Source organism: Cebus imitator, unplaced genomic scaffold (assembly GCF_001604975.1).
Source record: "Cebus imitator isolate Cc_AM_T3 unplaced genomic scaffold, Cebus_imitator-1.0 Scaffold137, whole genome shotgun sequence".
Taxonomy (NCBI): Eukaryota; Metazoa; Chordata; class Mammalia; order Primates; family Cebidae; genus Cebus; species Cebus imitator.
Window position 1 is genome coordinate 937,073 of NW_016107452.1, and position 27,346 is coordinate 964,418.

At 44.4% G+C, this 27,346-nt stretch overlaps 1 protein-coding gene and 1 long non-coding RNA gene across 2 annotated transcripts in view; both read left to right on the top strand.

Moving 5' to 3' along the window:
- The first annotated feature begins 1,398 nt into the window (after window positions 1-1,398).
- WWOX (WW domain containing oxidoreductase) overlaps window positions 1,399-27,346 on the top strand; it is a 1,152,661-nt gene continuing 1,126,713 nt past the window's right edge. The window contains exons 1-4 of the mRNA XM_017541879.2: window positions 1,399-1,911; window positions 11,574-11,638; window positions 13,192-13,249; window positions 14,564-14,742. Coding sequence (XP_017397368.1) covers window positions 1,805-1,911; window positions 11,574-11,638; window positions 13,192-13,249; window positions 14,564-14,742 — 409 coding nt within the window. The 5' untranslated portion in view covers window positions 1,399-1,804. The remainder of the gene's footprint in view (window positions 1,912-11,573; window positions 11,639-13,191; window positions 13,250-14,563; window positions 14,743-27,346) is intronic.
- On the top strand, window positions 14,750-20,874 carry LOC108313476. The gene is made up of 4 exons (XR_001829107.2): window positions 14,750-15,962; window positions 16,635-16,898; window positions 16,993-17,096; window positions 18,458-20,874. It is a non-coding gene; the product is annotated as an uncharacterized LOC108313476 (long non-coding RNA).

Here is a 27,346-nt window from a genome sequence, read left to right on the forward strand (position 1 = left end):
ACAGGGTTGAGCCACCGCACTGCATTCGGCCAATGCCCAGCTTTTTTTTTTTTTTTTAGACTGAATTTTGCTCTTGCTGCTCAGGCTGGAGTGCAATGGCATGACTTTGGCTCACTGCAACCTCTGCCTCCTGGGTTCAAGAGATTCTCTTGCATTAGCCTCCTGAGTAGCTGGGACTACAGAGGCACGCCACCATGCCAGGCTAACTTTTGTGTTTTTGATAGAGTCAGGTTTTCACCATTTTGGCTGGGATGGTCTCAATCTCCTTACTTAATGATCCACCTGCCTTGGCCTCCCAAAGTTCTCGGATTACAGGCATGAGCCACTGCGCCTGGCCAGCATTTGGTTTCTAATTAGATTGATTCCAAACCTAAGGAATCACATCATTCATTCATTTGTTCATTTAATAAATTTGTTGGTTGAAGCATTTTATCAAGTGATGGCAATAGAAAGAAGCCCCAGGTGTGGTTTGTCAGTTTCGGCGGGACTACACAGATGATTAAATAACTGGAATGCAGTGATGGGATCTCAACGCCAGGAAAGCCCTGGTTCTCCTCTCTTCCTGTGCCTTCTCATGTAGTTAGCTACCCTTTCTTTTCTTTTTTTTTTCTTCTTTTTAATGCAGATTCTGAACCCATTGCAGATTTACTAGAGGAAATTCTCTAAAGGTGAGGCAGTTTTTAAAAGACAGGCTCTCTCTCTGTCTCCCATGCTGGAGTGCAGTGGCCCGATCATAGCTCACTGCAGCGGCCCGATCATAGCTCACTGCAGCCTCGACTTCTTGGGCTCAAGCGATCTCTGACCTCAGCCTCACTGAGTAGCTGGGACTACACACACGTGCCCCCATGCCTAGCAAATTAATTCATTTTTTTATTTTGGTAGAGACAGGGGGGTCTTGCTGTGTCGCTCAGGCTGTTCTCAAACTCCTGGCCTGATGTGATCCTCCTGCCTCAGCCTCCTAATGTGTTTGGATTACAGGCGTGAGCCACTGTGCCCTTCCTAGCTCCCCTTTCTGAGTTGTGCCCACTACACAAAGGTGTCAGGAACGTGAGACGTCTCTGCATTTCTGGCCTGGACCCCACATTCAGCGCTCTGTTAACGTCAGTCTCTGATCAACAGCACTGTGTTTTGGCTGGAAGAAACTTCTTTAAAACCAGGAAATCAGGAATCACCATTTTTAAGTTCACCAGGTTACATAATATTGTGTTCATATGCAAAACAAAGTTTGTGAATCAGCACCAATGCTGGCAAGCTCTGGAAGGTTTGTGATCATGAACTTTGACGAGGCCCCAAGGCAAGGAGAGACAGAGCCCAGGACACCAGCATGGGGGACGCTTTCCAACCAGGCGCTGCCTGGACTACATTTCCCAGGATGCCCTACTGCCGGGCTCCTGCGGGATTGGCTAGAACAACGGGGAAGTGATTACGCGTCGCCCAGCAACGGGCGGAGTCCTGGCCCGAAACTAGCTGCGCACGCCCCTTCCCTGCGGCGGGGAGGCTGACGAGGCTCCGTTCCATGTCGGATCACTCTCCGGCTTTGCTGTCCAGCCCGGGGGGCAACGCGACCTCTTAGGCGCTTTCACCGCCTTGCTCTCCAGGCCCAGCCCCTTTGACGCCGGCAGCCGGGATACTGTGGAAACTGGAGTTTCGCTTCGCGGTCGGCGGAGTGGTCCCCGGAGGGCGCAGTGCGCAGGCTTGGGCAGTCGAGACCCGACGCGCGCGGCGCTCGTTTGGAGTCGGAGTAAGTTCCTGGGCTACCGGACCCGGCAGCGTGCGAGCGGGTCAGGTGCCTCCTTCGTCTGCCATGGCAGCGCTGCGCTACGCGGGCCTGGATGACACGGACAGTGAGGACGAGCTGCCTCCGGGTTGGGAGGAGAGAACCACCAAGGACGGCTGGGTTTACTACGCCAAGTAAGGGGGCCGCAGTGGGGCCGGGGACGCACCTGGGACCCTGCACTGCCCTCGGACACCACCTGCGAGGGGAGGGAGCGCGCTCTAGCGCAGCAAGTGCGGTGCAGAGTGGAAATGACTGTTAAGGAGCTTAGGGGAAAGGGTCCAGGGTCCCCAGGAGGGGACGGCCCCCTTTGTGGGCCTTGGGTCCAGTGGGGGTCACCTGGCGGCTTCCCGGCGCGCCCTCTGCTGTTCAGGAGGCAGCACTGCGCGGCGCGGCGAGGGCAAAGTGGCCTCATCACCGCCAAAAAATAAAGACGTTTAAAGTGCACGTAGTCAGCTTTCTCCTTCAGGCTCTGGGTTGCATGGCTAGGAGTTTTGTTTTGTTTGTTCCAGACAGGCATCGCTGTGTCACCCAGGCTGGAGTGCCGTGGTGCTGTCACGACCCACTGCAGCATCGGTTCAGGCAGTCCTCTCCTCTCAGCCTCCTGGGTGGCTGGGGCTACAGGCGTGCACTACGCCCATGCCCAACTAATTTTTAAATTTTTTTTTGTAGAGACTGGGATCGCACCTTCTTGCCCAGGCTGGTCTCGAACTCTTGAGCTCAAGCAATTCGCCAGCCTCAGCTTCCAGAATTGTTGAGATTGCAGGAGTGAGCGCGGCACCCAGCCAGGAGTGTTTTTTAGCAGAAGTCCTACATAGTTTCACTATCGTTTCCTGGGAAAGTTTTGGAAACCCCAGCAGGGCCTTCGTCTTTAACTGTGTTACCTTGGGCCATTGAAAGAACGTTTTGTCTCAATTTTCTCACCTGTAAAATGGGTTGACTTGAGGGTCAGTTCAGGCACTGTGCATAAAGCCCTTAGCACCGTGTCTAGTAGGCACTCTCTGTTCCTTAACTGTCTTTCCTGATCGCTCTTCAGCAATGACAGTGCCTCTTAATAGCAGCACCTTAGAATCACCTGGGGAATGTCCTCAATACACGTTTTGGGTCTCATAGAGAACCTATAGTAGCCGACTCTCAACTTTGGGAGAATGTCTGTTAAGCTTTTCAGGTAAGGTGGAATATCACTTGGTTTCCAGAAACATGGATGTAAATCTCATTTTCAGCACCTGGGCCCCCCTTCCAGAGATGTTTTTTTTTTTTTTTTTGAGGCAGAGTCTAGCTTGGTCTCCCAGACTGGAGTGCAGTGGTGCCATCTCGGCTCACTGCAACCTCTGCATGCTGAGTTCAAGTGATTCTTGTGTCTCAGCCTCCCAAGTAGCTAGGATGACAGGCAGCTGCCACCGTGCCTGGTTAATTTTTGTATTTTTAGTAGAGACGGGGTTTCACCATGTTGGCCAGGCTGGTCTCAAACTCCTGGTCTCAAGTGATCCGCCCACCTCGGTCTCCCAAAGTGTTGGGATTACAGGCGTGAGCCACTGCGCCGGCCCAGAATTTCTGATTTAATTGGTTTGTGCCCTCCCCTCTCCCTTGGTAGGTTGTAAAACTCTTCCCTTCCAGGTCATTCTAATCTGTGCAAGGATGTGAACCACTGCTGCCTTTGGTGGCAAGGTAGGAGAAAAGCAGTGAAGCTCTGATGAGTTCACTGACGACACACAAGGGCTGTGCCGGGCCCTTTGCTGGCACTGGTTATACCAAGGCAAGTAAGAGCCAGTTGTCATTCTTGGAACCCAATCTTACAGGGCACAGTGACATGTAGGGAGGTCCCCACACAGTGTGTGTCCCAGGAAGCAATGTGTCTGGCATAAGGTGTATGTGGGTAGCTGGTGGGAACGTTAGAAAGTATAGTGACACAGTTACAGTAACCTTGACTTCCTGGGCCCAAGCGATCCTCCTGCCTCAGCCTCTTGAGTCCCTAGGACCGCAGGTGTATGTCACCACGCCCAGCTAATTATTACTGTTTTGTAGAGATGGGGTCTCACCATGTTGTTGAGGCAGGTTTGAACTCGTGGACTCAAGCCTTCCTCCCAAAGCTATGGAATCACAGGCATGAGGCCCGGCACCAAGCCTGCAGCAGTGTTTTGAGTACAGGTAGAAGTTGCAAGGGCAGGAGGGCAGTCCAGGTAGAGGGAGCGGTGAGAGGAGAGATCCCCAGCATGGCCTGTACAGGGACCTGTGATTTTGTTTTGTTTTTTTTTTTTTTTTTGAGATGAAGTCTGGCTCTGTCGCCAGACTGGCATGATCTTGACTCACTACAACCTCTGCTTTTAAGCGATTCTTTTGCCTCAGCCTCCCGAATAGCTGGAACTACAGGCATGCACCACCGTGCCCAGCTATTTTTTGTATTTTAGTAGAGATGGTTTCACCATGTTGGCCAGAATGCTCTCTATCTCTTGACCTCACGATCTCCCCACCTCAGCTTCCCAAAGTGCTGGGATTACAGATGTGAGCCGCTGCCCCCAGCTGGACTTGTGATCTTTGTGAGGTACAAGAATGTCAAGGTTGAGGCAGGGAAGGAAGGACCCAGTTGCCGGAGTACTGTGCCTTGCTGAGAAGCTTGGCCTTTGTTGACAGAGCCAGAGTGGCATTAGGCTTGTGACTGCAGGAAGGATTTCTGGCTCTGGAGAATGAAAGGGACATTTCTAGCAGCAGCAGAGAACCAGTAACTGCTGCAGGGGTCGAGGCAGGCTCCTGAGCGGGCACTTGCTGTCCCTCTCGCCTGTCCATCTGTGGGGGAAGGGCTCCTTTTCATCTTTCAGAGGTAAGCTTATGTGTCACTGCTCAAGAGACCTTCCTGACTGTGGCTGTCCCCTCTACCTTGTACCTGTCACCTGATTTCTCTGCTGCTTCATGCTTAGCCTTGGTTCGTCCTCCTCGTTGTTGGCTCTGCCTCCCTCGCCCAGATTGCAAACTCCATGAGGGTAGCTTGTCCACCTGCGTGTCCCCAGTGCTTACCACTGGAAGCTGTAAGATGAACCCACACGGGATGAGTAAATAATCATCTAGAGACGGTCAGCCGCGGGCTTCTGTGGACGGATGGTGCGCTGGGCCCAGCGTACAAAGATGCACGTGACTTTCTTCCGGCTTCCTGAGCCCACCTCTGCCTCCGGCTCTGTGGTGTGTCTCTTCCTTTGTCACTCAGATCCAGAAACACTTCTGCCTCCCAGCGGGCTTGTCCTGGAGCCTGGCGCTAGGGCCATGGGGCTCCCTTGCTCCCGTGCGCCCTGCGTGCCCCCATGCCTGCCGTCATGCTGTGTGGCCTTTCTCCCGTCTGCTTTCTTCATGAGTGGCCCATGGCCAGGGGACTCGGCACCTACATGGTCTCCAGAAGCCCTTCCTCCAGCCGCCCGACCAGTGTCTTACGTCTCCAGCTGGCTTCTCTGGCTCCACTGTTTGTTTGTTTGTTTTTATAATTTAAAATTCTGGGATACACGTGCAGGACGTGCAGGTTTGTTCCATGGGGTAAACGTGTGCCATGGTGGCTTGCTGCGCCTCTCAACCCATCACCGAGGTATCAGCCCTGCATGCATTAGCTCTGTGGTGTTTCTGTCACCTGAAATGCCAGGGTTTGGCTGGCTCCCAGCTGGAGGGCTCATCTCTCTGGACCTTCTGCCCGTGCCCGCAGGCCCTCAGTTCTCAGGGTGTCAGGGCCGAGGCAGAAAAAGCTGAAGTTCGTTGGGTGTCAGGATGCCCCTGATCCATCCGAACCCTACATTCCCTTGATCTCTCCTGACCTGTGAGCAACCTGGCTCCTTCTTTTATTTTCTTTGTCAATGTTTCACTGGCTCCAACCCCTTTTCATTTCTGACTCTGGAAGTGACGCTCGTTTTTCCCTTGGGGTTTGGGAAACTGCGGATGTGCTTTCTAGGGAGCCACTCTGAGTCATTTCTTTTTCCATATGGTCTCCCCTGCTGTAGCAGGGCCACGCCCAGGGATAGAGGCTGGAGCTCCCACTGACACCTCCGGGTCTGGTGGAAGCCCTGTCTTGAGTGACTCCTGTGGGCGTCTCCTACTTGCCCCCGTGCTCATGGATCACTTGTAGGCCTCAAAGGCACACGTGTCTTAGGGCTCCAAAGCCCACCAGGCTGGGCTCCCAGGGACAGGGTCAGGGGAGACGGGGGCCCCGAGAGAGCAGGTGGGCCTTTATTGTGTCCCTCTCCCCTAAGAGTCTCTGCAGCCGCTTCATGGGAGATGGGGACTGAGGGACGAGGTCTCAGTGTCCAGGCCGTCCTTGTCTGCCCTCCCCTGCCCCCTTTTCTCAGGAAGCTCAGGCCTTCTGGCATTCAGAGTCCTCCGTGGCTCCAGCGTCCACGGGGCTGGCCGTCCTCACTGTCAGCTCTGGTTCTCTCTGCTAACTTACACTGTGCTCAGAACACACACACGCACACATGCACACACGCACACACGCACCTCCGTAGACTGGGCATGGTGGGAGGCCAAGGTGGGAGGATCGCTTGAGTCCAGGAGTTCGAGGCTACAGAGAGCTATGATTGAACCACTGTACTCTAGCCTGAGTCACCTAACAAGACACTGTCTAAAAAAAAACGCTAAAAAAAAAAAAAAAAAAAAAAAGAAAAGAAAACACCCCATACGTAAGTGTGGTATTCACGTAATATGGTGCCATTTAATTTTGAATCCTTTGGTTTAAGTTTAGATTACTGTTAATTATCGTTTTAAATGACAAGCTTATTGAAAGAATAAAACATAAAAGACAGCTTCTATTTAAAGGAGAATAGGAGAACACTTAGCGGACATGTGTTCTAATTTTCTCTTCATTAAAAAGTCATTTAAGGTTATAATTAAAAAGAACACCTTTTAATTAATTTTTGTATTTATTTAAAATCTATTGAAATCCACTGTTCTTGGTTCTTCCCACGTTAACTCACTCAGTCCTCTGTAACCCCAAGAAGTAGGTACTGTTACTGTCCCCATCTTAACTGATGAGGAAACTGAGGCACAGAGCATAAAATGACTTATTTGAGGGCAGGGTGGCTGGCATATGGGAGAGCCAGCAAACTTGGGCAGTCGGGCTCCAGAATCCTCACGACCAGATTACTCTCCCCACTTCAGCTGGTTTCGGGTTCTTCCCCAGGGACAGTTGTGTTCTGCAGAGGATAGTTGGTAATGTCTGGAGACTCTTTCTGTGGCCACAACTGTGGGGACTGGAGTATTGGCACATAGTAGGCACAGGCCATTGGTGCCCACAACAGCCCCATAGCAAAGAATGATTCAGGCTACGCACAGTGACTCACGCCTGTAATCCCAGCACTCTGGGAGGCCGAGGCAGGTGGATCACTTGAGGTCAGGAGTTGGAGACCTGCCTGGCCAACATGGTGAAACCCTGTCTCTACTAAAAATATGAAAATTAGCTGGGCGTGGTGGCGGGCACCTGTAATCCCAGCTACTCAGGAGGCTGAGGGAGGAGAATAGCCTGAACCCAGGAGGCAGAGTTTGCAATGAGCTGAATTGCACCACTGCACTCCAGCATGGGTGACAGAGCGAGACTCTGTCTCAAAAAACAAAGAATGATCCAGCTCCAAGTGTCACTAGCAGTGAGGATAAGAAACCCTGGTTTAGGGCTGGGTGCAGTGGCTCACGCCTGTAATCCCAGCACCCAGCGCTTTGGGAGGCTGAGGTGGGTGGATCACAAGTTCAGGAGTTCAAGACCAGCTTGGCCAATATGGTGAAACCCCGTACCTACTAAAAATATAAAAATTATCCAGGCGTGGTGGCGGGCGCCTGTAGTCCCAGTTACTTGGGAGGCTGAGACAGGAGAATCACTTGAACCTGGGAGGCGGGGGTTGCGGTGAGCCGAGATTGCACCACTGCACTCCAGCCTGGTGACACAGCGAGACTCCATGTCATAAAAAAAAGAAACTCTGGTCCAGGCATCTTCGGTAAAAGTCAAGAACATAGGTTGACAGATTTTGTTTTGGTTTTTAAATGTCTTTCTGAATAGATAGAAAATGTTCTGAGTGAGTTTTGTAACTCCTTTGGAAAGCATTCATTCTGTGTTTACCTTGGTGCACCTGCTGTGGGCCAGGCATGAGGCTGGGTGTGTCAGGGCCCAGCCTCACCTACTAAGGGCCAGGAGGCTCTTTCTGGCCAGCATGCCTTGCCTTCACGGCCCAGCTTCCACTGTTAAGGGCCATTTCATGGATTTCTTTTCTTTTTTTTTTTTGAGGCAGACTCTTGCTGTGTCACCCAGGCTGGAGTGCAGTGGCGTGATCTTGGCTCACTGTAACCTCACCCTCCCAGGTTCAGGAAATTCTCATGCCTCAGCCACTCAAGTAGCTGGGATTACAGGCATGTGCCACCACGTCTGTCTAATTTTTGTATTTTTAGTAGAGATGGGATTTTTCCATGTTAGCCAGAGTGGTCTTGAATCCCTGGACTCAAGTGATCTGCCCGCCTCAGCCTCCCAGAGTGCTGGGATTACAGGTGTGAGCCACTGCACCTGGCCAGTACATGGATTCTTGAGGGCAGAGATTTTTGGAGCAAGGCTTCAAGCTTATTTGATATGTACCTGTGAGATGAAGACTACTTTTTTTTGAGATGAAGTCTTGCTGTTGCCCCCTAGGCTGGAGTGCAATGGCACGATCTTTGCTCACTGCAACTTCTGACTCCCACGTTCAAGTGGTTCTCCCGCCTCAGCCTCCCAAGTAGCTGGGATTACAGGTGCCTGCTGCCACACCTGGCTAATTTTTGTATTTTTAGTAGAGACGGGGTTTCACCATTTTGGCCAGGCTGGTCTCGAACTCCTGACCTCAGGCTATCTGCCCTCCTCGGCCTCTTAAAGTGCTCGGATTACAGGCATGAGCCACCATGCCTGGCCAACATGAAGACTACTTTTAATGTCAGGTGAGGAAAATGCAACTCCGTCTCTCTTTTTTTTTTTTTTTTTTTGAGACGGAGTTTCGCTCTTGTTACCCAGGCTGGAGTGCAATGGCGCGATCTCGGCTCACCGCAACCTCTACCTCCTGGGTTCAGGCAATTCTCCTGCCTCAGCCTCCTGAGTAGCTGGGATTACAGGCACGCGCCACCATGCCCATCTAAGTTTTTGTATTTTTAGTAGAGATGGGGTTTCACCATGTTGACCAGGATGGTCTCGATCTCTTGACCTCGTGATCCACCCGCCTTGGCCTCCCAAAGTGCTGGGATTACAGGCTTGAGCCACCACGCCTGGCGCAACTCCATCTCTTAACTTTCTTGAAGGAGCATGAGACACAGCCCCGTAAGGGGCAGGAAGGTTTCTTGTTATTGCCAACTTCCATTGTGAGGAGAAGCAGGAGTCGATATACCAATATTCCCACTGTGCCAATGGAGGGTGGGTTACCCTTACCAGAGAGAGCTGCTTTTCTTGCAAGTGATATTGGATGGTGGTTGATGTACAAAGCAGGAGTTTGTCTTTGCTGCCGTTATCTAAGCTGGTACAAGGATTTAATCATTCTGCAGGCAGTGTCACAGGTGTCATGTGTCTCGCCTTTTCAGCAGCTCTGTGAGATGGCAGTAGTTCTGAGGAGACTGGCTGGGCACAGCTAGCATGGGACGTTCTGGTCTTCTGCGTCCTGAGTGAAGCATTCATTCCTGCACCATGACAGAGACCCAGCTGTCAAGACTTTGTCAAAACAGATCAGAATCCAGCAATTCATGAAAAGACCCTGCTTGCAGGTTGTCAGATTTTTTAGAAAATTCATGCTCTTTGTATTTCTTTTTTTTTTTTTTTAGACAGAGTCTCGCTCTGTCACCGAGGCTGGAGTGCAGTGGCATGTTCTCAGCTCACTGCAGCCACCGCCTCCTGGGTTCAAGCAATTCTCCTGCCTCAGCATCCCGAGTAGCTGGGATTACAAGCACGTGCCACCATGACCAGCTGATTTTTGTATTTTTAGTAGAGGTGGGGTTTCACCATGTTGGTCAGGATGGTCTCCATCTCTTGACCTCATTATCTGCCCGCTTTGGGCTCCCAAAGTGCTAGGATTACAGACGTGAGCCACTGCGCCTGGTCTATTTATTTTCTTTAAAATAATTGATAGGGAAGGAATGTTCATGTCTTATCATCTAGATGTTGCTGATTAAGTAATATAACTTTCTGTTTTTGCATGAGTAGGTGAACTTTTAGGAAACCCAGCCTACCCTTCAGGTGCCTCTGGAGCACCTGGCTGTTTCCCTGATGAAATAATTGTTTGTTTTTCTGGATACCTTATTACCTGGTGACAGGTGTTTCTAGTTATTGGCCTACTATTTTAATTACAACTTTGGGTGGTGGTCTGAGATGAAATGTTAAGTTTGACACAATAATCAGGCTAGTTTGTGTAGCTGATTTGTTCAAAATAATAGCTTACATTTCCTAGAGCTTTTTGTATGCCAGGCGCTATGTGCAACACTGGATATACAATATTCTTATAGCAGACCCCCAAATCAGTGCTAGGATCATTTCCATTTTGCAGAGGAGGGAATGGAGATGAAGGAGTTGGGTCACTTGGCCACAGGTGCACAGCACACAGCTAGGTGACCTCTGGGGCTGACTTACTGCATTTCTTAAGTACTTTTTAGGACCAATTAGGAACCATTGCTTAATGCAACACTTCGAAGTTACATTTGCAGAAAGAATAAACATTGGTTCTGTTATAAGGACACAAGCACTCGTGTGTTCATTGCGGCACTGTTTACAATAGCAAAGACCTGGAGCCAACCCAAATGCCCATCCATGATAGACTGGACAAGGAAAATGCGGCACATATGTACCATGGAATATTATGCAGCTATAAAAAGCGATGAGTTCGTGTCCTTTGTAGGGACATGGGTGAATCTGGAAACCATCATGCTCAGCAAACTAACACAAGAACAGAAAATCAAACAACGCATGTTCTCACTCATAGGTGGGTGTTGAACAGTGAGAACACATGGACACAAGGAGAGGAGCATCACACCCTGGGGTCTGTTGGCGGGGATTAGGGGAGGGACAGCAAGTGGTAGGGAGGTTGGGAGGGATAACTTGGGGAGAAATGCCAGATATAGGTGACAGGGGGTGGAGGCAGCAAATCACATTGCCATTTATGTACCTCTGCAACAATCCTGCATGTTCTGCACATGTACCCCAGAACCTAAAATAAAAAATATATATATTAAAAAAAATATATATATTATAAAAATAAAAAAATATATATTAAACAAAAAAAGAATAAACATTTTAGCTGGGCAAGGTAGCACGTGCTTCTAGTCCCAGCCACTCAAGAGAGTGATGGTCCAGGAATTCCATTCCAACCTGGGCAACATAGTAAGACCCTGATTCTTTAAAAAGAAATACAAATAAATAAGTAAACATTTAAGAGATTATATAAATTAAGTATTAGAATTTTATCACTGCATCCTGGAATAAAACTAAAACAAATACAAAGCAAAATGCCCTTAGATATTTGGAGTGATTCAGCCAGCTTCCTAAAGACCCCGTAGCTGGGATCGCAGTCCTCCTTTTCCTCTTTCCCGCACTTCCTCCTTCCACCTGGCTTCTAAAGGCAGGCTGTTGGGAGTTTCTCCGGGACTGCTGCTGCTTTCAACTTGGGGAATTTGACCTGATGCAAACAGTGACATTTGTATTCTGCACATTCCTTCTCTGAATGTCTGTTTTTACTCTTCTTGAGAGAGAGTATTAGCTGGGAGAGAAAAATTTTAATACCATTGACTTTCTGGAAGAGTTAATTTTTACTTACTACTGTGGATTTTTTTTTTTTTTTCTTAACAGTCACACCGAGGAGAAGACTCAGTGGGAACATCCAAAAACTGGAAAAAGAAAACGAGTGGCAGGAGGTTTGTATGTTACTGTCAAAGGATATTGGATTAAAGCATTAAGTAGATGGGGAAAATGTCACAGGCAGAGAGGTGACTGGTTATTGTGTCTGTTTGGGAGGGCTCTCTGGTAGAGAACCAGACTCTTACTCTGAGGAGCTTACCTGATTTGGCAGAAGACGATGATGAGATCGTAGCATAGACTGAGGATGATTTGTTACTGGTGTTAAAGTATCAAAATGGCCGGACACGGTGGCTCATGCCTGTAATCCCGCCGCATTGGGAGGCCGAGGCGGGCAGATCGCTTGAGGTCAGGAATTCGAGACCAGCCTGGCCAACATGTTGAAACCTCGTCTCTTCTGAGAATATGAAAATTAGCCAGGCGTGGGGGTGCGTGCCTATAATTCCACCTACTTTGGAGGCTGAGGCACGAGAAGTGCTTGAACCCAGGAGGTGGAGGTTGCAGTGAGCCAAGATCACGCCACTGCACTTCAGCCTGGGCGACAGCCAGATGCAGTCTCAAAAATAGCAACAACAACAACAAAAAACACAAAGTATCAAAATAATTGAGGCCTTTGAGTCACAGTTTATGATGTTTTCCTATAGTTGCGGTTGCTTATACAGCTAGTGCTCGACTTAACGACCACGATTGGCTCCGACAGACCGGTCGTAACACGATTTGGTCATAAGTTGAGTAGGCTGTATGCACGCAGAGATGGTAGTGCTGCCAGAAGCTGGTCCGCACTGTCGTATGCCCAGCTGGGCAACGTTTGTGCTGCCAGACGTGGAGCAGTCATGGCTAGCGATTGTAGTCGTAAAGTCGAATGGTCGTGAGTTGCAAAGGTCGTAAGTCGATCAATACCTGTATATTGCTCTTGGCTATACCTTGGAAGTAAATATATAAATATTTTGGGAATTTTGTAAAGATGATCATGACTTCTAGGTGATTCTGAGGTAGGGTGTGACGCACAGAGTAGAAGTATAAGAAGGGGCCAGGCATGGTGGCTTGTGCCTATGATCCCAGGACTTTGGGCAGCACAGGTGGGAGGATCACCTGCGCCGAGGAATTTGAGATGAGCTTGGACAACATAGTGCGACCCCGTCTCAAAAAAAAAAAAAGTATGAGAAGGTTTGAGTCCTTAATAGGTTTAGGGTGTAATTGAAGAGTTAATCTGTGCACATGAAAAAAAATGACACTGCCCTCTAATACCGTACAAGGCATCACAAGTCAGTGTATGAATGACATTGGGTGCCTGCTTTACATATAGATACATTCTGTGAGCTCATTCAAGGGAGAATTCCCATTGATTGGCACAACCAGTAAGGTTCCTAGTGATCAGGAATAAAATAGGTTTTCTTCAAAGCAAGAGGCGGAAATGTGGAGCCCAAGTGGGATCAGGGGCCTTCTGCAGTTGCCACAGTTGGAACATGTGACCAAATCCAGTTGAAGTGACAACTGGTGGGTGGGAGGGACAGGCTTGGGGGAGGGGCCGGGAGAGCTCCTCCCCTTCCTGACCTGGAGACCATCTTCACTTTGCCCTGGCACCTGTCAACCTGTCTTTCTTGTGTTTCAGATTTGCCATATGGATGGGAACAAGAGACTGATGAGAATGGACAAGTGTTTTTTGTTGAGTAAGTTTATACGAAGAAACCGCTCTCAGCTGTTCTGCTTTTTAATAGAAATTTTTAATTATAAAAGTAATACAATAACTGTAGAATAATACAAAGTATAATGGTATATACCTGTAATCTTAGCAGAAGTAACTACTTTTAACAACTCTGGATTTATTCTTCTATTTTCTATGCACATGCATCCTTAAAAAAAAAGTAGGGAATGTACTGTGTATACTGTTTAACAACCTGCTTTTTCCACATACTGTATAGTGAGCATTTTGTCATATACGTATCTGTTTTTCAAATAGACGCTATTTAGCGGCTCTAGAATTATTTTGTACAGATATACTATAATTTATCAGATTGCCTATTGGACATCGATGATGTTAAATTCCTACTGAGAACCTATAATTATAAATGATGTATTGAGCATCCTTATCTGTAAGACTTTTTCACCTCTCTGATTCTGTCTTTAGAAGAAATTCCAGTATCTACCCAGGCTAGAGGACAGTGGCACAGTCATAGCTCACTGCAGCTTCCCCTTCTTGGGCTCATGTGATCATCCTCCCACCTCAGCCTCCCGAGTAGCTGGGACCGTAGGCGTGTGCTGTCACATCGAAATGTTGCTTGGTTTTTCTAGAGACGAGGCCTAACTATGTTGTCCAGGCTGGTCTTGAACTCCTGGGCTCAAGTGATCCTGTTGCCTTGGCCTCCCAAATTGCTGCGATTACAGGTGTGAGCCACTGTGCCCAGCATCCAATATATTTTAATACTGTTTCCACAAGATTTAAATCAATTCCAAATCAAAACGAGAGTGCTTGTAGGAGGTTTGAGTACAGTCTTAAAGTGAAGATTGTTAGCATTTTATTAGTCGGCAATTTCTTATTTACAACTAAGGCTTTATCATTTTGAGTTTTCTACTTCCCTACGTCTTTACGTCCTTGTATAGGGCTAAGAGATTTAATTGAAGTCTACTGAAAAGAGTCGCTGACAGATGTCATAGCTATGTTTACATGAATTAGATTAAGACCCAAAGCCTTCTCAAGAAGCCTTTTTTGAGATCTAAGGATACACGGCAATAGTTATTATATGTTACAGCATATTTTATAGGCAGTTTTGGAGGAAAGGGTTCGATGACTATCTTTCCTGGCAGAAATGTAATCCTTCTGGAGGCCAGAAAGATTAAATGGGCCCCAGTTCTTTTCAGGTTTAAGAAATAAGCGTTTTGGTACATGAAAAATGGGGTTTTTGCCTTAACCGTAAGATTATCTTATATTTATAAATGCCAGCGTTCGTTGCCGTGAGTTCATTACTTTCTCCTTTCCTGGGCAGCCACATAAATAAAAGGACTACCTACTTGGACCCAAGACTGGCGTTTACTGTGGATGATAATCCGACAAAGCCAGCCACCCGGCAGAGATATGACGGCAGCACCACTGCCATGGAAATTCTCCAGGGCCGGGATTTCACTGGCAAAGTGGTCGTGGTCACTGGAGCTAATTCGGGAATAGGTAGGCAGTTAATTTATTTGTTTATTTGTGGGACTGCTATAATGATATCCACTTAAATCTAACTATAACGGAATTTTGTATAGTGGTTCTCTGATTTAAACTTGGATCTTATCCTTTTCAGCTGTCATTTCATTAAAATCACCACTTTCTCGAAATCCTAATGTTGTCATGGAAGGCTCTGTAGGGGCTGACCTTGAAGTCTCTGAAAGCTGAATGCTCGGCAAAAGACTGCGGCTCTTTTGGTATTCAGGGAGAAGAGAAAACAGGCTCCGTCTAAGAGTTTTTGACCTGGTCTGCCTGGTGTGTGGACATATTTCAATTACCTGGGTTATTCAAACCAAAATTGGTTGGTAATAGAATATGGGGAACAATAGGGTATTATGACTTGGGAACAAAGGATACTACAGGTTTTGACTGGTCACTGAGCATATCATTTTCTTTTGGGCACAGGCTCTTATTTCCTTATAAAATCGGAGAATGAGTTCCTGTCTTCACTTCTAAATTAACCCTCTTAATTGCCGTTGTTTACCCACAGGGACCATCATGGTAGATGGCTTGAGAGGGTGTCCTTGCTCCAATGGTGGGCTGGTAAGGAAACAGGAGCAAGGCAGAAGCAAACCATAACTCTTCTAGGATTTATTCTTATTTTGCTTTGGTCTATTTATATAAATATCTGAATCAGTGAGAACCAGCCGCTTCGAATACATGTATGCATCTTTGGATTTGCCGACAGATAAAACATTGCGTTGGGCTGTCTTCTGTCAAGTTCTCTCTGTCCTTATGGTGTACATAAAGGTGTACATATTTATGGGGTTCATGAAATGTTTTGATACAGGCACGTAATGTGAAATAATTACATCCTAGTGAGTGTGGTATCCGTCCATCCCCTCAAGAATTTATCCTTTGAGTTATAAACAATTCATTTATACTCTTTTAGCTCTTTTAAAATGTACAATTAAGTTATTGACTATAGTCATCTTGTTGTGCTATCAAATAGTAGGTCTTATTCTTTCGATTTTTTTTGTGCCTATTAACCATCTCCACTTCTTTCTTAATTTGGAACAGTTCCTTGAAGCTACAGAAATATTGTCTAGCATGATTAGGGAAGCACAGGAGGTAAAAATACATTGTTCAGGGATCAGTTATTGTCTTGTACAAGGTCTAGAATCTAACAGGTTGCAATCCGAGTGCAGAATTTTTGACTGTACTTGCCTATGAAGGTAAATAGGCAAATTGGAATGTGTTTTAAGAATTGAAAGAGATTTATTTAAAATGAAATCTCATACCTCATCCTGGGCTCCAAATATGTTCAATCCACTTGACTGAACTTCTGCATTGGAGTGAGTTTTATGTTATTGTCATTGAAGTGAAAACTGATGGTGTAATAGTAAAAACAGTGGAAGCAGTACATGGTGTTGATCATATTAACTACTGTTAGGGTGAATGTGTGGGGCCACACAGTTGTGGAATTATTAAGAAAAAAGGATTTAAGGGCTTAAAAAAATATTTTTAAAAATTTAACGAGTTAACCAGAAGATTAAAAGATCTTATTCTCTTAATCTTCCAGCTAGACTGTTTTTCCCTAATGATTAAGGTATGTGACTGCTGATTGTTTTTTTGTGTTAAGTGTTCAGACTGCTCCACCTGACATTTGACAGCACACCCTTAAAGAGAGCTCATGCTCTTTCAAAGATTTGCAACAGCAGACCCACAACATGGTAATCCAGGACTGGTAGAATTGGTTCAGCATATGAAAAGGGTGATGTCTAGTTAGATATTGAAGTCGTGATGGAGAGGAGGAGATTCTGAAGCATTGAGAATAAATTTGTGGTTGTTGAGAATGGCCCTTGCATCTTGGAGTAAAGCCAAAAACTCTCTGTGCCTCTTTGCAGCTCCCACTTCCCCCTAAGACTCTTCCTTCCTGATACTCATCATTCATTTTGCGGACACTGCAGGAGGGGTCTGCAGTCCCATTGGAGCTCTTGGCAAATTGTAATGCTCAGGACGGCACAGATGTCACGCAAGGTCTTAGGGAGACCAGCCTTTCCCATTCAAGTGCCCACAGCTCTTTCCCCAGCGGTCACCTTCCTCAGAAATGGCCTTTAACACCGCCACCTCACCCCATCCCCCTCCACTCTTGGGAAGCATAAGTCTAGGTGAGTGCCGAAGATTTTCTTTCTGAAGTTTTGAAATAACATTGTACTGCAAATCCAGGCAATCAAAAACTCACAAATCACTTTGACTCTGCAGCAGTGGTATCAGGCCTGAAGAAAGGAGGCTGAAGATAGGCACATGGCTTTGCTAAGTTAGCTTTTATATCCTGAGTGGCTGCCTTAGAAAGTGTCCTTGCCCAGGTAGGCTGTGGCTTCCAGATAAAGTCCTTCTACTAAGCTGTGAAACATGCCAATTTATAAATTGCTATCACTACTTTAGTTCTGCTCATTTCAAATAAAATAGCTGAATGCCGAGTGAGTGAATTTGGGCATCTTTATTTCCAAGATTCCTGGGGCATTCAAGAGTCATCTTCTGTCGAAGCTTTCATGGTGCTGGTGTTCCCTTTCCTTTGGCCACTCAAGGCAGCCTATTTGCTTTGGATAAACTGTGGAATCTTTAACCTTGTGAATGTCCATTTTCTCTAAGGCAGAGTGGGCTGAAACAAAACATAACCGGATTTATTTTGAAAGTGGTGCCTCCACAAATAAAAACATAGAAGCCTAATTTGCCTTATAAAGGCCGATTTACAAATAGCGTTTCCAGTGGTTCTTTTTTTTTTTTTTTTTTTTTTTAAATGCCCCACAAGGCACTGCTTTGTTGGAATAGCGATTGGTGGGGATCTCACTGATATGGAAGGGGGCATCCCTTGCTTGACATCATTCTTCAGGGTTGCACTAGTGCCATGCCCCCTTTGAAGTGGGCTCTAAGCAAACTCCATCTTGTCATAATTTTCCTCTCCCTGGCTGCTAGTGAAACGGAGCTGTATTTTGAGTTTTTGATAATTGATTCTGCTAAGGCAACTGGAGAGATTCTTAATTCATCTAAAAAAATCAGTGATTCTGACCGATAAAAGGATTTGGAGGAAATGTCAGAATAAAGCACTATGGGTTCATGAAATCCTTGCTTTTACACTTAAGGTTTATAGGCAGATATTACCACTATCAACTGGATTCAGCTGTCTAGATTGGGGGTGAACAAGCTACGATCTCTGGGCTAACTCTGACCCACTGCCTGATTTTGTAAGTAGAATTGTTTTTGGAACACAGCCATGCCCATTTATTCCCATTTCTATAATGGGGAACTGCTGTATGTGTGTATTCCGTTATTCCAAAATAACACGCCTGTCTGCATGTTACCAGAAGAGTTGACCAATTTTGGTGGAGATCATATAGCTCGCAAAACCGTAAATATTTACTCTTTGGCCTTTTCCAGAAAAAAAAGTGCTGACTCCTGCATTAGATAAGCCAGTTCATTCAAAGTGATATCACCCCAACATTCTCTAAATTAGCCACAGCTTAGATGAAATTTAGGCAAATGGGATGCCCCAGGCCACAGTAAGATTTGGCAACGCATTGTGTGGAATTGTTGCACCAGTGTCCTTTAACCCCTGTGCCCTTTGTCTCAACCCCGCCCCCCCCGTTTTTTTTAGGGAGCTGCAAGGATTAGAATGTTGCCTCCTCAGACACTAACACTCTTCTCTCCTTGACCTTTGTTTAACCAGCTTTCTGAACCTGAAGAACTTTGTAGATTGAAAACTGTAGCTTGTGGACCCCTCTCTGTGGAGATCAGCATCTCAGTATCCAGGGGGAAGTCATCTCTTCACCCAAAGCTTCTGCTAGCACATCAAGAGGCCCGGAACCCCGCAGTCCTGAATGCTAACCAGTAGAGACAAGGGAGGAATTCATTTCTGTTTGTGTTCAACGTAGACTGAGCAGGAAGGGCCAGGTGTTTTACGGCTCTTTGGAGTTAGCAGCTTGATGGCTGTGATTTGGTAAAAACGATCGGAAATGCCTTCAGCACGGTGATCATTACATGCAAGTGTTGCGAAGCGTTAGGAAAGGGAATTTTTTTTTTTTTTTTTTTTTTTTTTAGGTGAGGGAATTTCCCATTGAGGAAGACCCCTGCTTCGTTTTTAGACTCAGCCTATCAGTCAACTGATTTGGCTGTGCATGTAAATACTTGAGTATAAACTGCTGCCCCCTGCTACCTGCAGGCTGTCATGTTGGTCATCAAAGGCAGGATCCTTCTAATGAGGGATTAGCTGGATGCCTAAATGCGGGACCACCTACTCTGTTCACTGTCTTAATTAGCTAGATGTTTGTTAGAGCTCATGCAAATTATTTTCTGTAAGCAGACAGATTTAGTGTCATATCTAAGGAGTGACATCCAGGGTTTTGTCAGACATCCATTAAAATTCTTTTTTTTTTTTTTTTTAAATATTTGAGATGGGGTCTCACGATGTTGCCCGGGGTTGTTCTTGAACTCCTGGGCTCAAGTAATCCTCCCACCTCAGCCTCCCAAAGTACCGAGATTACTGGTGTGAGCCACCGTGCCCAGACGCTGTTAACAAGTATGAACAGATTCGATATTTTCAGTCTAATCTTCAGTGGTAATGATAATAAAACTTCTTAACTTTCATTCCTAATACAGTAGTGGCTAAAACTTGATTTTAAAAGTTTTTTCCAGAATTTGGTCCAGATGAAAAGTTTCTTTCACTTTGTGAACCTTTAGAACGCTGGGCTGCATCATATGTTGTGACTTCAAAGCTAGAATAACCTCACTTGGTTTCAGTTTTTGAGCCAAAGGACCCATTAACAGAAATAAAACTTTTCTTCTTGTGAACATATATAAGCTGGCCACATTGGTAGATACCAGTGAAATGTATTTTGGGACTGACACTTGAATTTTCTATTGGTATTTATGTCACAAAATCACCTCTCTAAGGTTTATTACATGGAGATACACACACACACACACACACACACACTTTTATATCAAAATGTATATATTTTGAGGTATAAAAAGTACGTGCTCAAGGTATCAGTCACTCCTAAATTTGTTTTCCTTGAAACAAAATGAAGGTATCAAATTTCATGCAGGGAATCCCAAAGTGTTATCATGGCGTGATGTTGAAATTGATGGTCTTAGCTTAGAGAGCCTACTTTTTAAAACTTGGGGTCCTGTTTCTAAATCATGTGTTGAAATTACAGTGTGAACTGGACTTGCCATACTCTTTGATCCTGCAAATCATCACCGTGATGACCTCCTATCTGCTGCAAGTTCGACCCATTCTACACTAATACAAGAACATTACTTTTTCTTCATGTAGAGAAGGGTGTTCATTCCTAAGACTTTAAATCCACACTTCCCATTTATGGAGTACACCGGCTTCCTTTACTCCTTTGGTTCTTTGTTTTCTTTTTCGTACCTAGATGTTACTAAATTTTGCCTTTGAGCCTAAACCATGCTGTTGATGTTTTTTTTTTTTCCCCCACTTATTCCGAAAGGTCCCATAAATCTGAGGCCATAGCTAACTCAGATTTAGTCATTTTCTTGGGTAAAACATACTCATATGAAATCATTACACTTAGGATCTTGAAATGCATGATTAGTTTCCTTTCTGATTGTTGACAAGACAAACTGGTGGGATCTTGGCATTTATCTTTTTAAGAACCTGGTGCTCATTAAGGAAAGGAAAATATTCTGAAATAATCGAAGTAACCTTTTGGGCATTGAAACTCCATTTTGAATTAAAAACATTTGTGTCTGCTATTCTCTTATGCTAAATTATATCCAGGTATTATAAGTAAAATTATTTGGAAGTTACTTTTTCTAAGAAACTATGGAGATTTATTGACAATATTAGAAAGAGTCCTTAGCTGATAATTATATAAAAATTGAGAATTAGTACCTTATGACTTAACCATTTTACACTGAAATATTATTGGACATTGAATGTACATGGAAATCACATGGTCAAAGTATTTGAGAAACAAGTATCTCAAGGAAGATACCAGTTTAAAACATTCAAATGACCTTCATCTCATAATTTGGTAATCTCATGTAAAGTACTTTGGATAGGGGTGTGTATCTGTATACATACATTTTAAAAATAGATTTGTAATCACGTATACAGTAGTGCCCCCTTATCCATGGTCTTTGACTTTTTTTTTTTGAGAGAGTCCTGCTCTGTCACGCAGGCTGGAGTACAGTGGTGCAATCTCAGCTCAGTGCATCTGCTGCCTCCCAGGTCCCAGTGATTCTCATGTCTCAGCCTCCCGAGTAGCTGGGATTACAGGTGCGCACCACCACGCCGAGCCAATTTGATGTTTTTAATAGAGACAGGGTTTCACCATGTTGCCCAGGCTGGTCTCGAACTCCTGAGCCCAGGCGATATGCCTGCCTCAGTCTCCCAAAATGTTAGGATTACAGGTGTGAACCAGTGTGCCAGGACGCTGTTTCACTTTTTGAGGTTTCAGTTACCTGAGGTCAACAGGCACCTGAAAACACTAATTTCGAGAGAGAGAGTATGTGTGAGAGACCACATTTATAAAACTTTTATACAGTACGTCGTTATAGTTGTTCTCTTATTATTGTTGATCTCTTACTGTGCCTCATTTATAAATTTATCCTAGGTACGTATGCATAGGTGAAAATGTAGAATACATAGGGTTTGGCACTATCCAGTTTTTCAGGCATCACTGTGGGTCTTAGAACGCCTCTCCCGAGGATAAGGGGGGCTACTGTCTGTGTGAACCTGATGAGATCTCATCTGAAACTTTTTTTGTCACATGAGGTCATCAGTTAAATTTCATGCTTGCTTGTAGGTTTAGAGTTTAATTGCTTTTTTGTAGTGTCAGCATAACAAATGAGGGTCATACAAACCATTGTTCAATGACAAAGTGGTTCAGACTCATAATTTAAAAACTAATAAGAGATTTTTGTTTTACTTGAGGTCTTGTAGTGTTACATCAAGCTTGAAAATTTGGAACTTGTTTTACTTAAAACCCAATTAATTTGATCTTTTGCTTTTATATCATATAGTGACACAGTAAGAATTGTAATGGAAGACAGTATTCTGCGTAGTGTCTTTTATTTTTTGAGATGGTGTCTCACTCTGTCACCCAGGCTGTAGTGCAGTGGCATGATCTCAGCTCACCGCAACCTCTGCCTCCCGGGTTCAAGTAATTCTTCCGCCTCAGCCTTCTGAATAGCTGGGATTATAGGCGTGAGCCACCCTGCCTGGCTAATTTTGCTAATTTTTGTATTTTTAGTAGAGGTGGGGTTTCGCCATGATGGCCAAGCTGGTCTTGAACTCCTGACCTCAAGTGGTTTGCCCACCTCGGCTTCCCAAAGTACTGGGATAAAAGACATTAGCCACCATGCCTGGTGGTATTCTACCTATTTTCTTTAAGAGCAGAAACGTCTTTATGTATTTTTATTTTTTTTCCACTAGAGGGCTCTGTTGCCCTTTGATATAATTAAACAAAAGCAGCAGCATCGCAATATAGTTTTCTTCCTTCCAGTCCATCTTGCTTTCATTTTTGTTAAATAACGTCTTTTACTTTTCTAACATGTCTTTGAGGTCTTATACTTCTCTGTGATAGAGTTCAAACTGAAGACTCTTACTAGTGTCATGTTTGTTTCTTTTCCTCTGCCTTTTGTTTTGTTTGTATAAAATGCCAGGGATGAAGGGATCACCTTAATAAAAAGGGCCATTGTATTCAGGGAGCGGGCTGTTCTGCCATTCTGCCACATCACACAAGGGCATGTGTTTTCCTGATATTATTGGTTTTGAGTGTGCTGGCCTAGCAATAATATGATTTTTTTTTCCTAAGTGGAAATTGTAATATTTACATATTAATACCTCTGTTTAAGGTTCATTTTCAATGCCTTGGTGACCTTATGTTTTTTCCTTTTTTTTTTTTTTTTTTTGGGATGGAGTCTTGCTGTGTTGCCCAGGCTGGAGTGCAGTGGCACGATCGTGGCTCACTGCAACCTCTGCCTCCAGGGGTCAAGAAGTTCTCTGCCTCAGCCTCCCGAGTAGCTGGGATTACGGGAGTCCACAACCATGCCTGGCTAATTTTTGTATTTTTAATAGAGACAGTTTCACCATCTTGGCCAGGCTGATCTTGAACTCCTGACCTCGTGATCCACCTGCCTTGGCCTCCCACAGTGCTGGGATTACAGTTGTGAGCCACCGCACCCTTTACCCTATGCTTTTTCTAAAGAATATAGTTTCCCTTGCCCCTGCCCCCGGTCTTAACCAGTGTTACATAATTTATTGTAATTAAATTGTTTTTTAGTGATACATTCTTGCTCTAGAAGAAAACATGTCCTTTTGGGCTCAGTACAGCATATGTTTTTTAAATAAGAGGGACCATATTAAACTAGCTACTCAACGTGAAGCCGATAGCCAGTGTTCTCTGTGTGCAGTCTTAAGGAGGGTAATTTTTATTTTGGCTCTATAATTACGGTTTGAGGCAGCCCATTAATCGCATACTTCAGCTGTAGAATAGAACTTTGGCCCGGAAAAGAATACACTTTGGGTTTACAAAACTGCTTATTTTCAAATCTTTAAACGGGGACAAAAACGAATATGCTATATTATATACTTTTATTTATAAATTTTTTTCTCAGCAATTTTTTCAAAAATGCGAGAGCTGAAAAACATTGCAAATATACTTGTAACATTGCCAAACTGTTTCACCAGAGTCAAGATGTTTTGGTTGTCTATATACAAATGTATTTGTTTATCAAATAAATTGTTAAAACTAGATGGCTATTCTGGGAGTTATTATAGACTTCATAATAAATGAGATGCCGACGGTGGAACCCCCCCCCCCCCCGCATTGTTGCCTATTTGGTATGACGTAGCCCTTCTTGGACTTCTGTAACCTATCCGTGAGCAGATATGAATCCTCAGCCTTCTCCAAAATGACATTTGGGTCACTAGGAGGCCTTCTTGGAAAGATCTCTTAAAAAGGCACCAGTAGACGGATCACAAAGCAAGTTCTAATAGCTGGTGTTTAGTTTCTTGCCCGAATTTAGTTTCTTGCCTACATTTGTGATCTCCCTTTGGCTTCCTAAGTAACAGTACATTTCATGAAGTGCTGGTGTTGGTCTACACCTTACGAAATGGGGTACGTAGGAAGGGTTGTGTGGTGCGACAGGGTTTCAGTCTACTTGTTCTAAGTCTTTGAGTTATTTGCTTACCAGGCTGTGTTGCTTGGTGGTTTTACTTTCTGTGAATTTTGGAGCCTTCATGTTAGAAGCCATATTTAGATGGTGCTCTCTGAAAGCAAAACAAGGTTTCTTCACTACACTCTAAGAGGATGTCTGAGATGGTGTGCGGGAACGAAAGACAGAGAGATGGCGGGCAGGGAGGAAACCCATATTTCGGTGTTGCTACTATTTCTTCCTAGGCGGAGGGTAACAAACCAGATGAACGGAGCTAAGCCTTTTGTATAAAGTTTATTTCATATAAAGAGGAACAAAATCAGAGTCAGATTTCTTCAGTTGTACAGAAACTGAAGTTATAGCTAATACAATGCTTTTCGTTTCTACACTTACCTCTAAAATGTATTTAATTGTTACAGATTAATATTTATTAATTAGAATATATCGATAGTGCTCTAAAATGTATGGAGATTTCCTTCTTGTCATATTTAATTCTCACCACAGTGCTTACAGCTGTCTTGTGATGGTGCCAAAAGGAAAGTGCAAAGAGGCGAGGTGACGTACCTGAGGTCATACAGCATTTTGTGGAGTGGGTGCTGCAGGATAGAGCAGAGGGTAATTGATTCCGTGCCTGGGGCCCCTTCCTCTGTACATGCCACCATCTTGTTGGGAGGAATAACAGCACACAGTCCTGAACGAGCTGTTTCTGAGCAGCTTATTCACTTTTGTTAATTTTGGGTTTGGAATCAACTACTTTATTTAAACCTATGAAGGCTCCCTTTGTGCGCGGCCAAGTGTTGGGAGTGGCATCTGCCGGGAGGGCCACGGCTGATGTATTTTCTGGACTCCATGTTGATCCTGGATTCGGAAGCTGAAGCTTAGGGCGGGCATGGTAGCTCATGCCTGTAAACCCAGCCTTTTGGGAGGCTGAGGCAGGAGGATTGCTTGAGCTTAGGAGTTCGAGACCAGACTGGGCAACATAGCAAGACCCCCATCTCTAAAAAAAAAAAAAAAAAAATTTTTTTTTTTAAATGAAACTTTCTTTACCAAAACCCCTTTGGTGTTATGATTGCAAAATAAGCATTGAAGAATAAATCTTGGGGAACGGGAGGTAGCATTTGTCAAGCTCTTATATATGCCAGGTGTTAAGCTAGATTAGCTGGATAGGCCTTCTCATTTAATGTAATAATTATTTTAAAGATTCTTGTGATTAACATGTATTATGGAAAATTTAGAAAATGAAGATAAAATAAGAATGAAAGATTTAAAAACCCCCAAATTCTTACCAATTAGAAGTGTACTATTAATAACTAGCAAATATGATTCTAAGCATGTTTTCCCTGCTTTTGTGATTTTTCCATTTGGCTATAAATTGTGAGTGTCTTTCTGTGTTGCTAAATACTCTACATCTGAAATGGCTGCATAGTATTCCATTATGTGGTTCCCGCCCTTCTCCCAGTATGGTACATTTGGGTGGATTCCAGCTTTTTAATAGCTATGGAATGGAGAAGCGCATTTTGTAATTAAAGGTTTGTACCCATCCGTGACACTACTATAGTTTTGTTTTGTGGAAGTGGAATTGCTGAATCAAGTGATTTGCTCCCAGACCTTAGTATCTTGATTCGTTTTGTCAAGCTGCCCTGGAAGTTTGTACCAATTTGAATGCTCCTTTGCCCAGCGTCCTTGCCACACTTGAGATTTAGAATTTTTAAAAAGTATCACTTACATTTGCATATCTCTGATGATTAGCAAGATTGATAAGCTTTTCTTATGTCTGGCTTTTTGTTTTATTAACGAATTGCCTTTTCATCTTATATGCATGACTATTGGGTATGTATCGATTGCTAATTGATTGCTTTCCTCCAACTATAATTTAATTTTCAAAATATCCCTTAGAAGTTAATTTATAAAGTGTCTATTACTTTAAGTACCTATTCAATCCTGTGATCAAGAGGAAATTCACTAAGAAAGAGGTTGGCCTAACTCCTCAGTTTGCGTCACTAAAATCTTTTAAGCACACCTTTTATCTATTATGCCAGCCACAACTCAAATCAAAGGCACTGTTGCTTTGGTACCCCCATTTAAGGAGGGAATACCCCCGAAAACTTAAACTTGGCCAGCTTCGCAAAGGTGCTGGAGTCCCAAGATGACACAGTAGGCGATTGATTATTTTGGTTTTGCAAATTTCCCTTAGATCTTCTATTAATGATAGTAACATCACTTCAGAGCTTTTCTGTGCATTCTCTCATCTGATGAGCCTGCTCTCGTGGAGAAATTGTACCATTGCTGAAAATAACTTTGCTGACAGTTACGGCAAGCTTGATCGGTAGCAGGTTTCTATCTGGGAAGATGTAGGGGAGGAATACTGACTCTGGAAGCAGACGTGACCTAGTTTCGAAACCTGGGCTAACCACTTCCTATCTGAATGACCCGCACAAGTTACTTCCTTCTTGGAACTCCTGTTCCACCTCTATGCAACATGGACAGTACTCCTGCTTTGCAAAGTTGTTACAGATGGGAACTCCAGAGTGCCCAGGGAATTGTCTGCTCATCACTGCAGGCATTTAATAATGTGTAGCCAGTTCTGGAATGAGAGGCAAGAGGATCGAGTTACCACTGAAATTAGTTTGGTATTTTCCTAGCTTCCTGGTTCCCAGATCCCCAAGAGGCTGCCATGATCTCTGTGAATTTGTCCTAAAATGACCTTTCTAAATAACTGTTTTAGACATTGACTTGTCTTTGGTATGAAAGAAAACATTTTAGATAATTTTTTGGTTGGAAGGCAGATAATAGCTTCATCCAGAAATAGAGAATCAAATGGAAAACCAAACAAACGAAATACCCAGACAAGGAACAAAAAAAGATAAATTTGCGAGGGAAAAAGGGGAGGAAAACTGTTATTCTTTAAAACTGCTACTGTTATACCATGCATCACGGTAACATCTTTGTTACTGAGAGTTGTGCATTGGCACACCTGTTCAGTCAAGTTTGTGATAGTTTATTGGCCTGCCTGGCGTATTAAGTATAAATGTTCAACTTTGCTGTCCCACTTTCTTGATCATATCCAAGAATGTGTCAGTGTTTGAATACAATTTTATTGGCACTAAAAAAGGCAGGGCAGTTTTATTGGAGTCTACTGGACATGCAAGGAAGAGAGCTGTAATTTGACACAGATGGTCCTTAACTTACGTAACTGAAGGCAAGTCACTTAACCATTTTGAGCCTAACTGTCCTCATTTGTAAAATCAAGAGAAGAATAATTTCTCTGTCACATACTGTTTTGTACAGATCAAATAAAACAATATGTGAAATGCCGTAATGAAGAATTCAAATACTGTATGACTATAAGGTTGCCGGCGGTTGGGGAAAAATAACAATTATAGAAGAAAGAGTCCTAAAGGGAAGATTAGAGTTGGAAGAAGACGGAGGA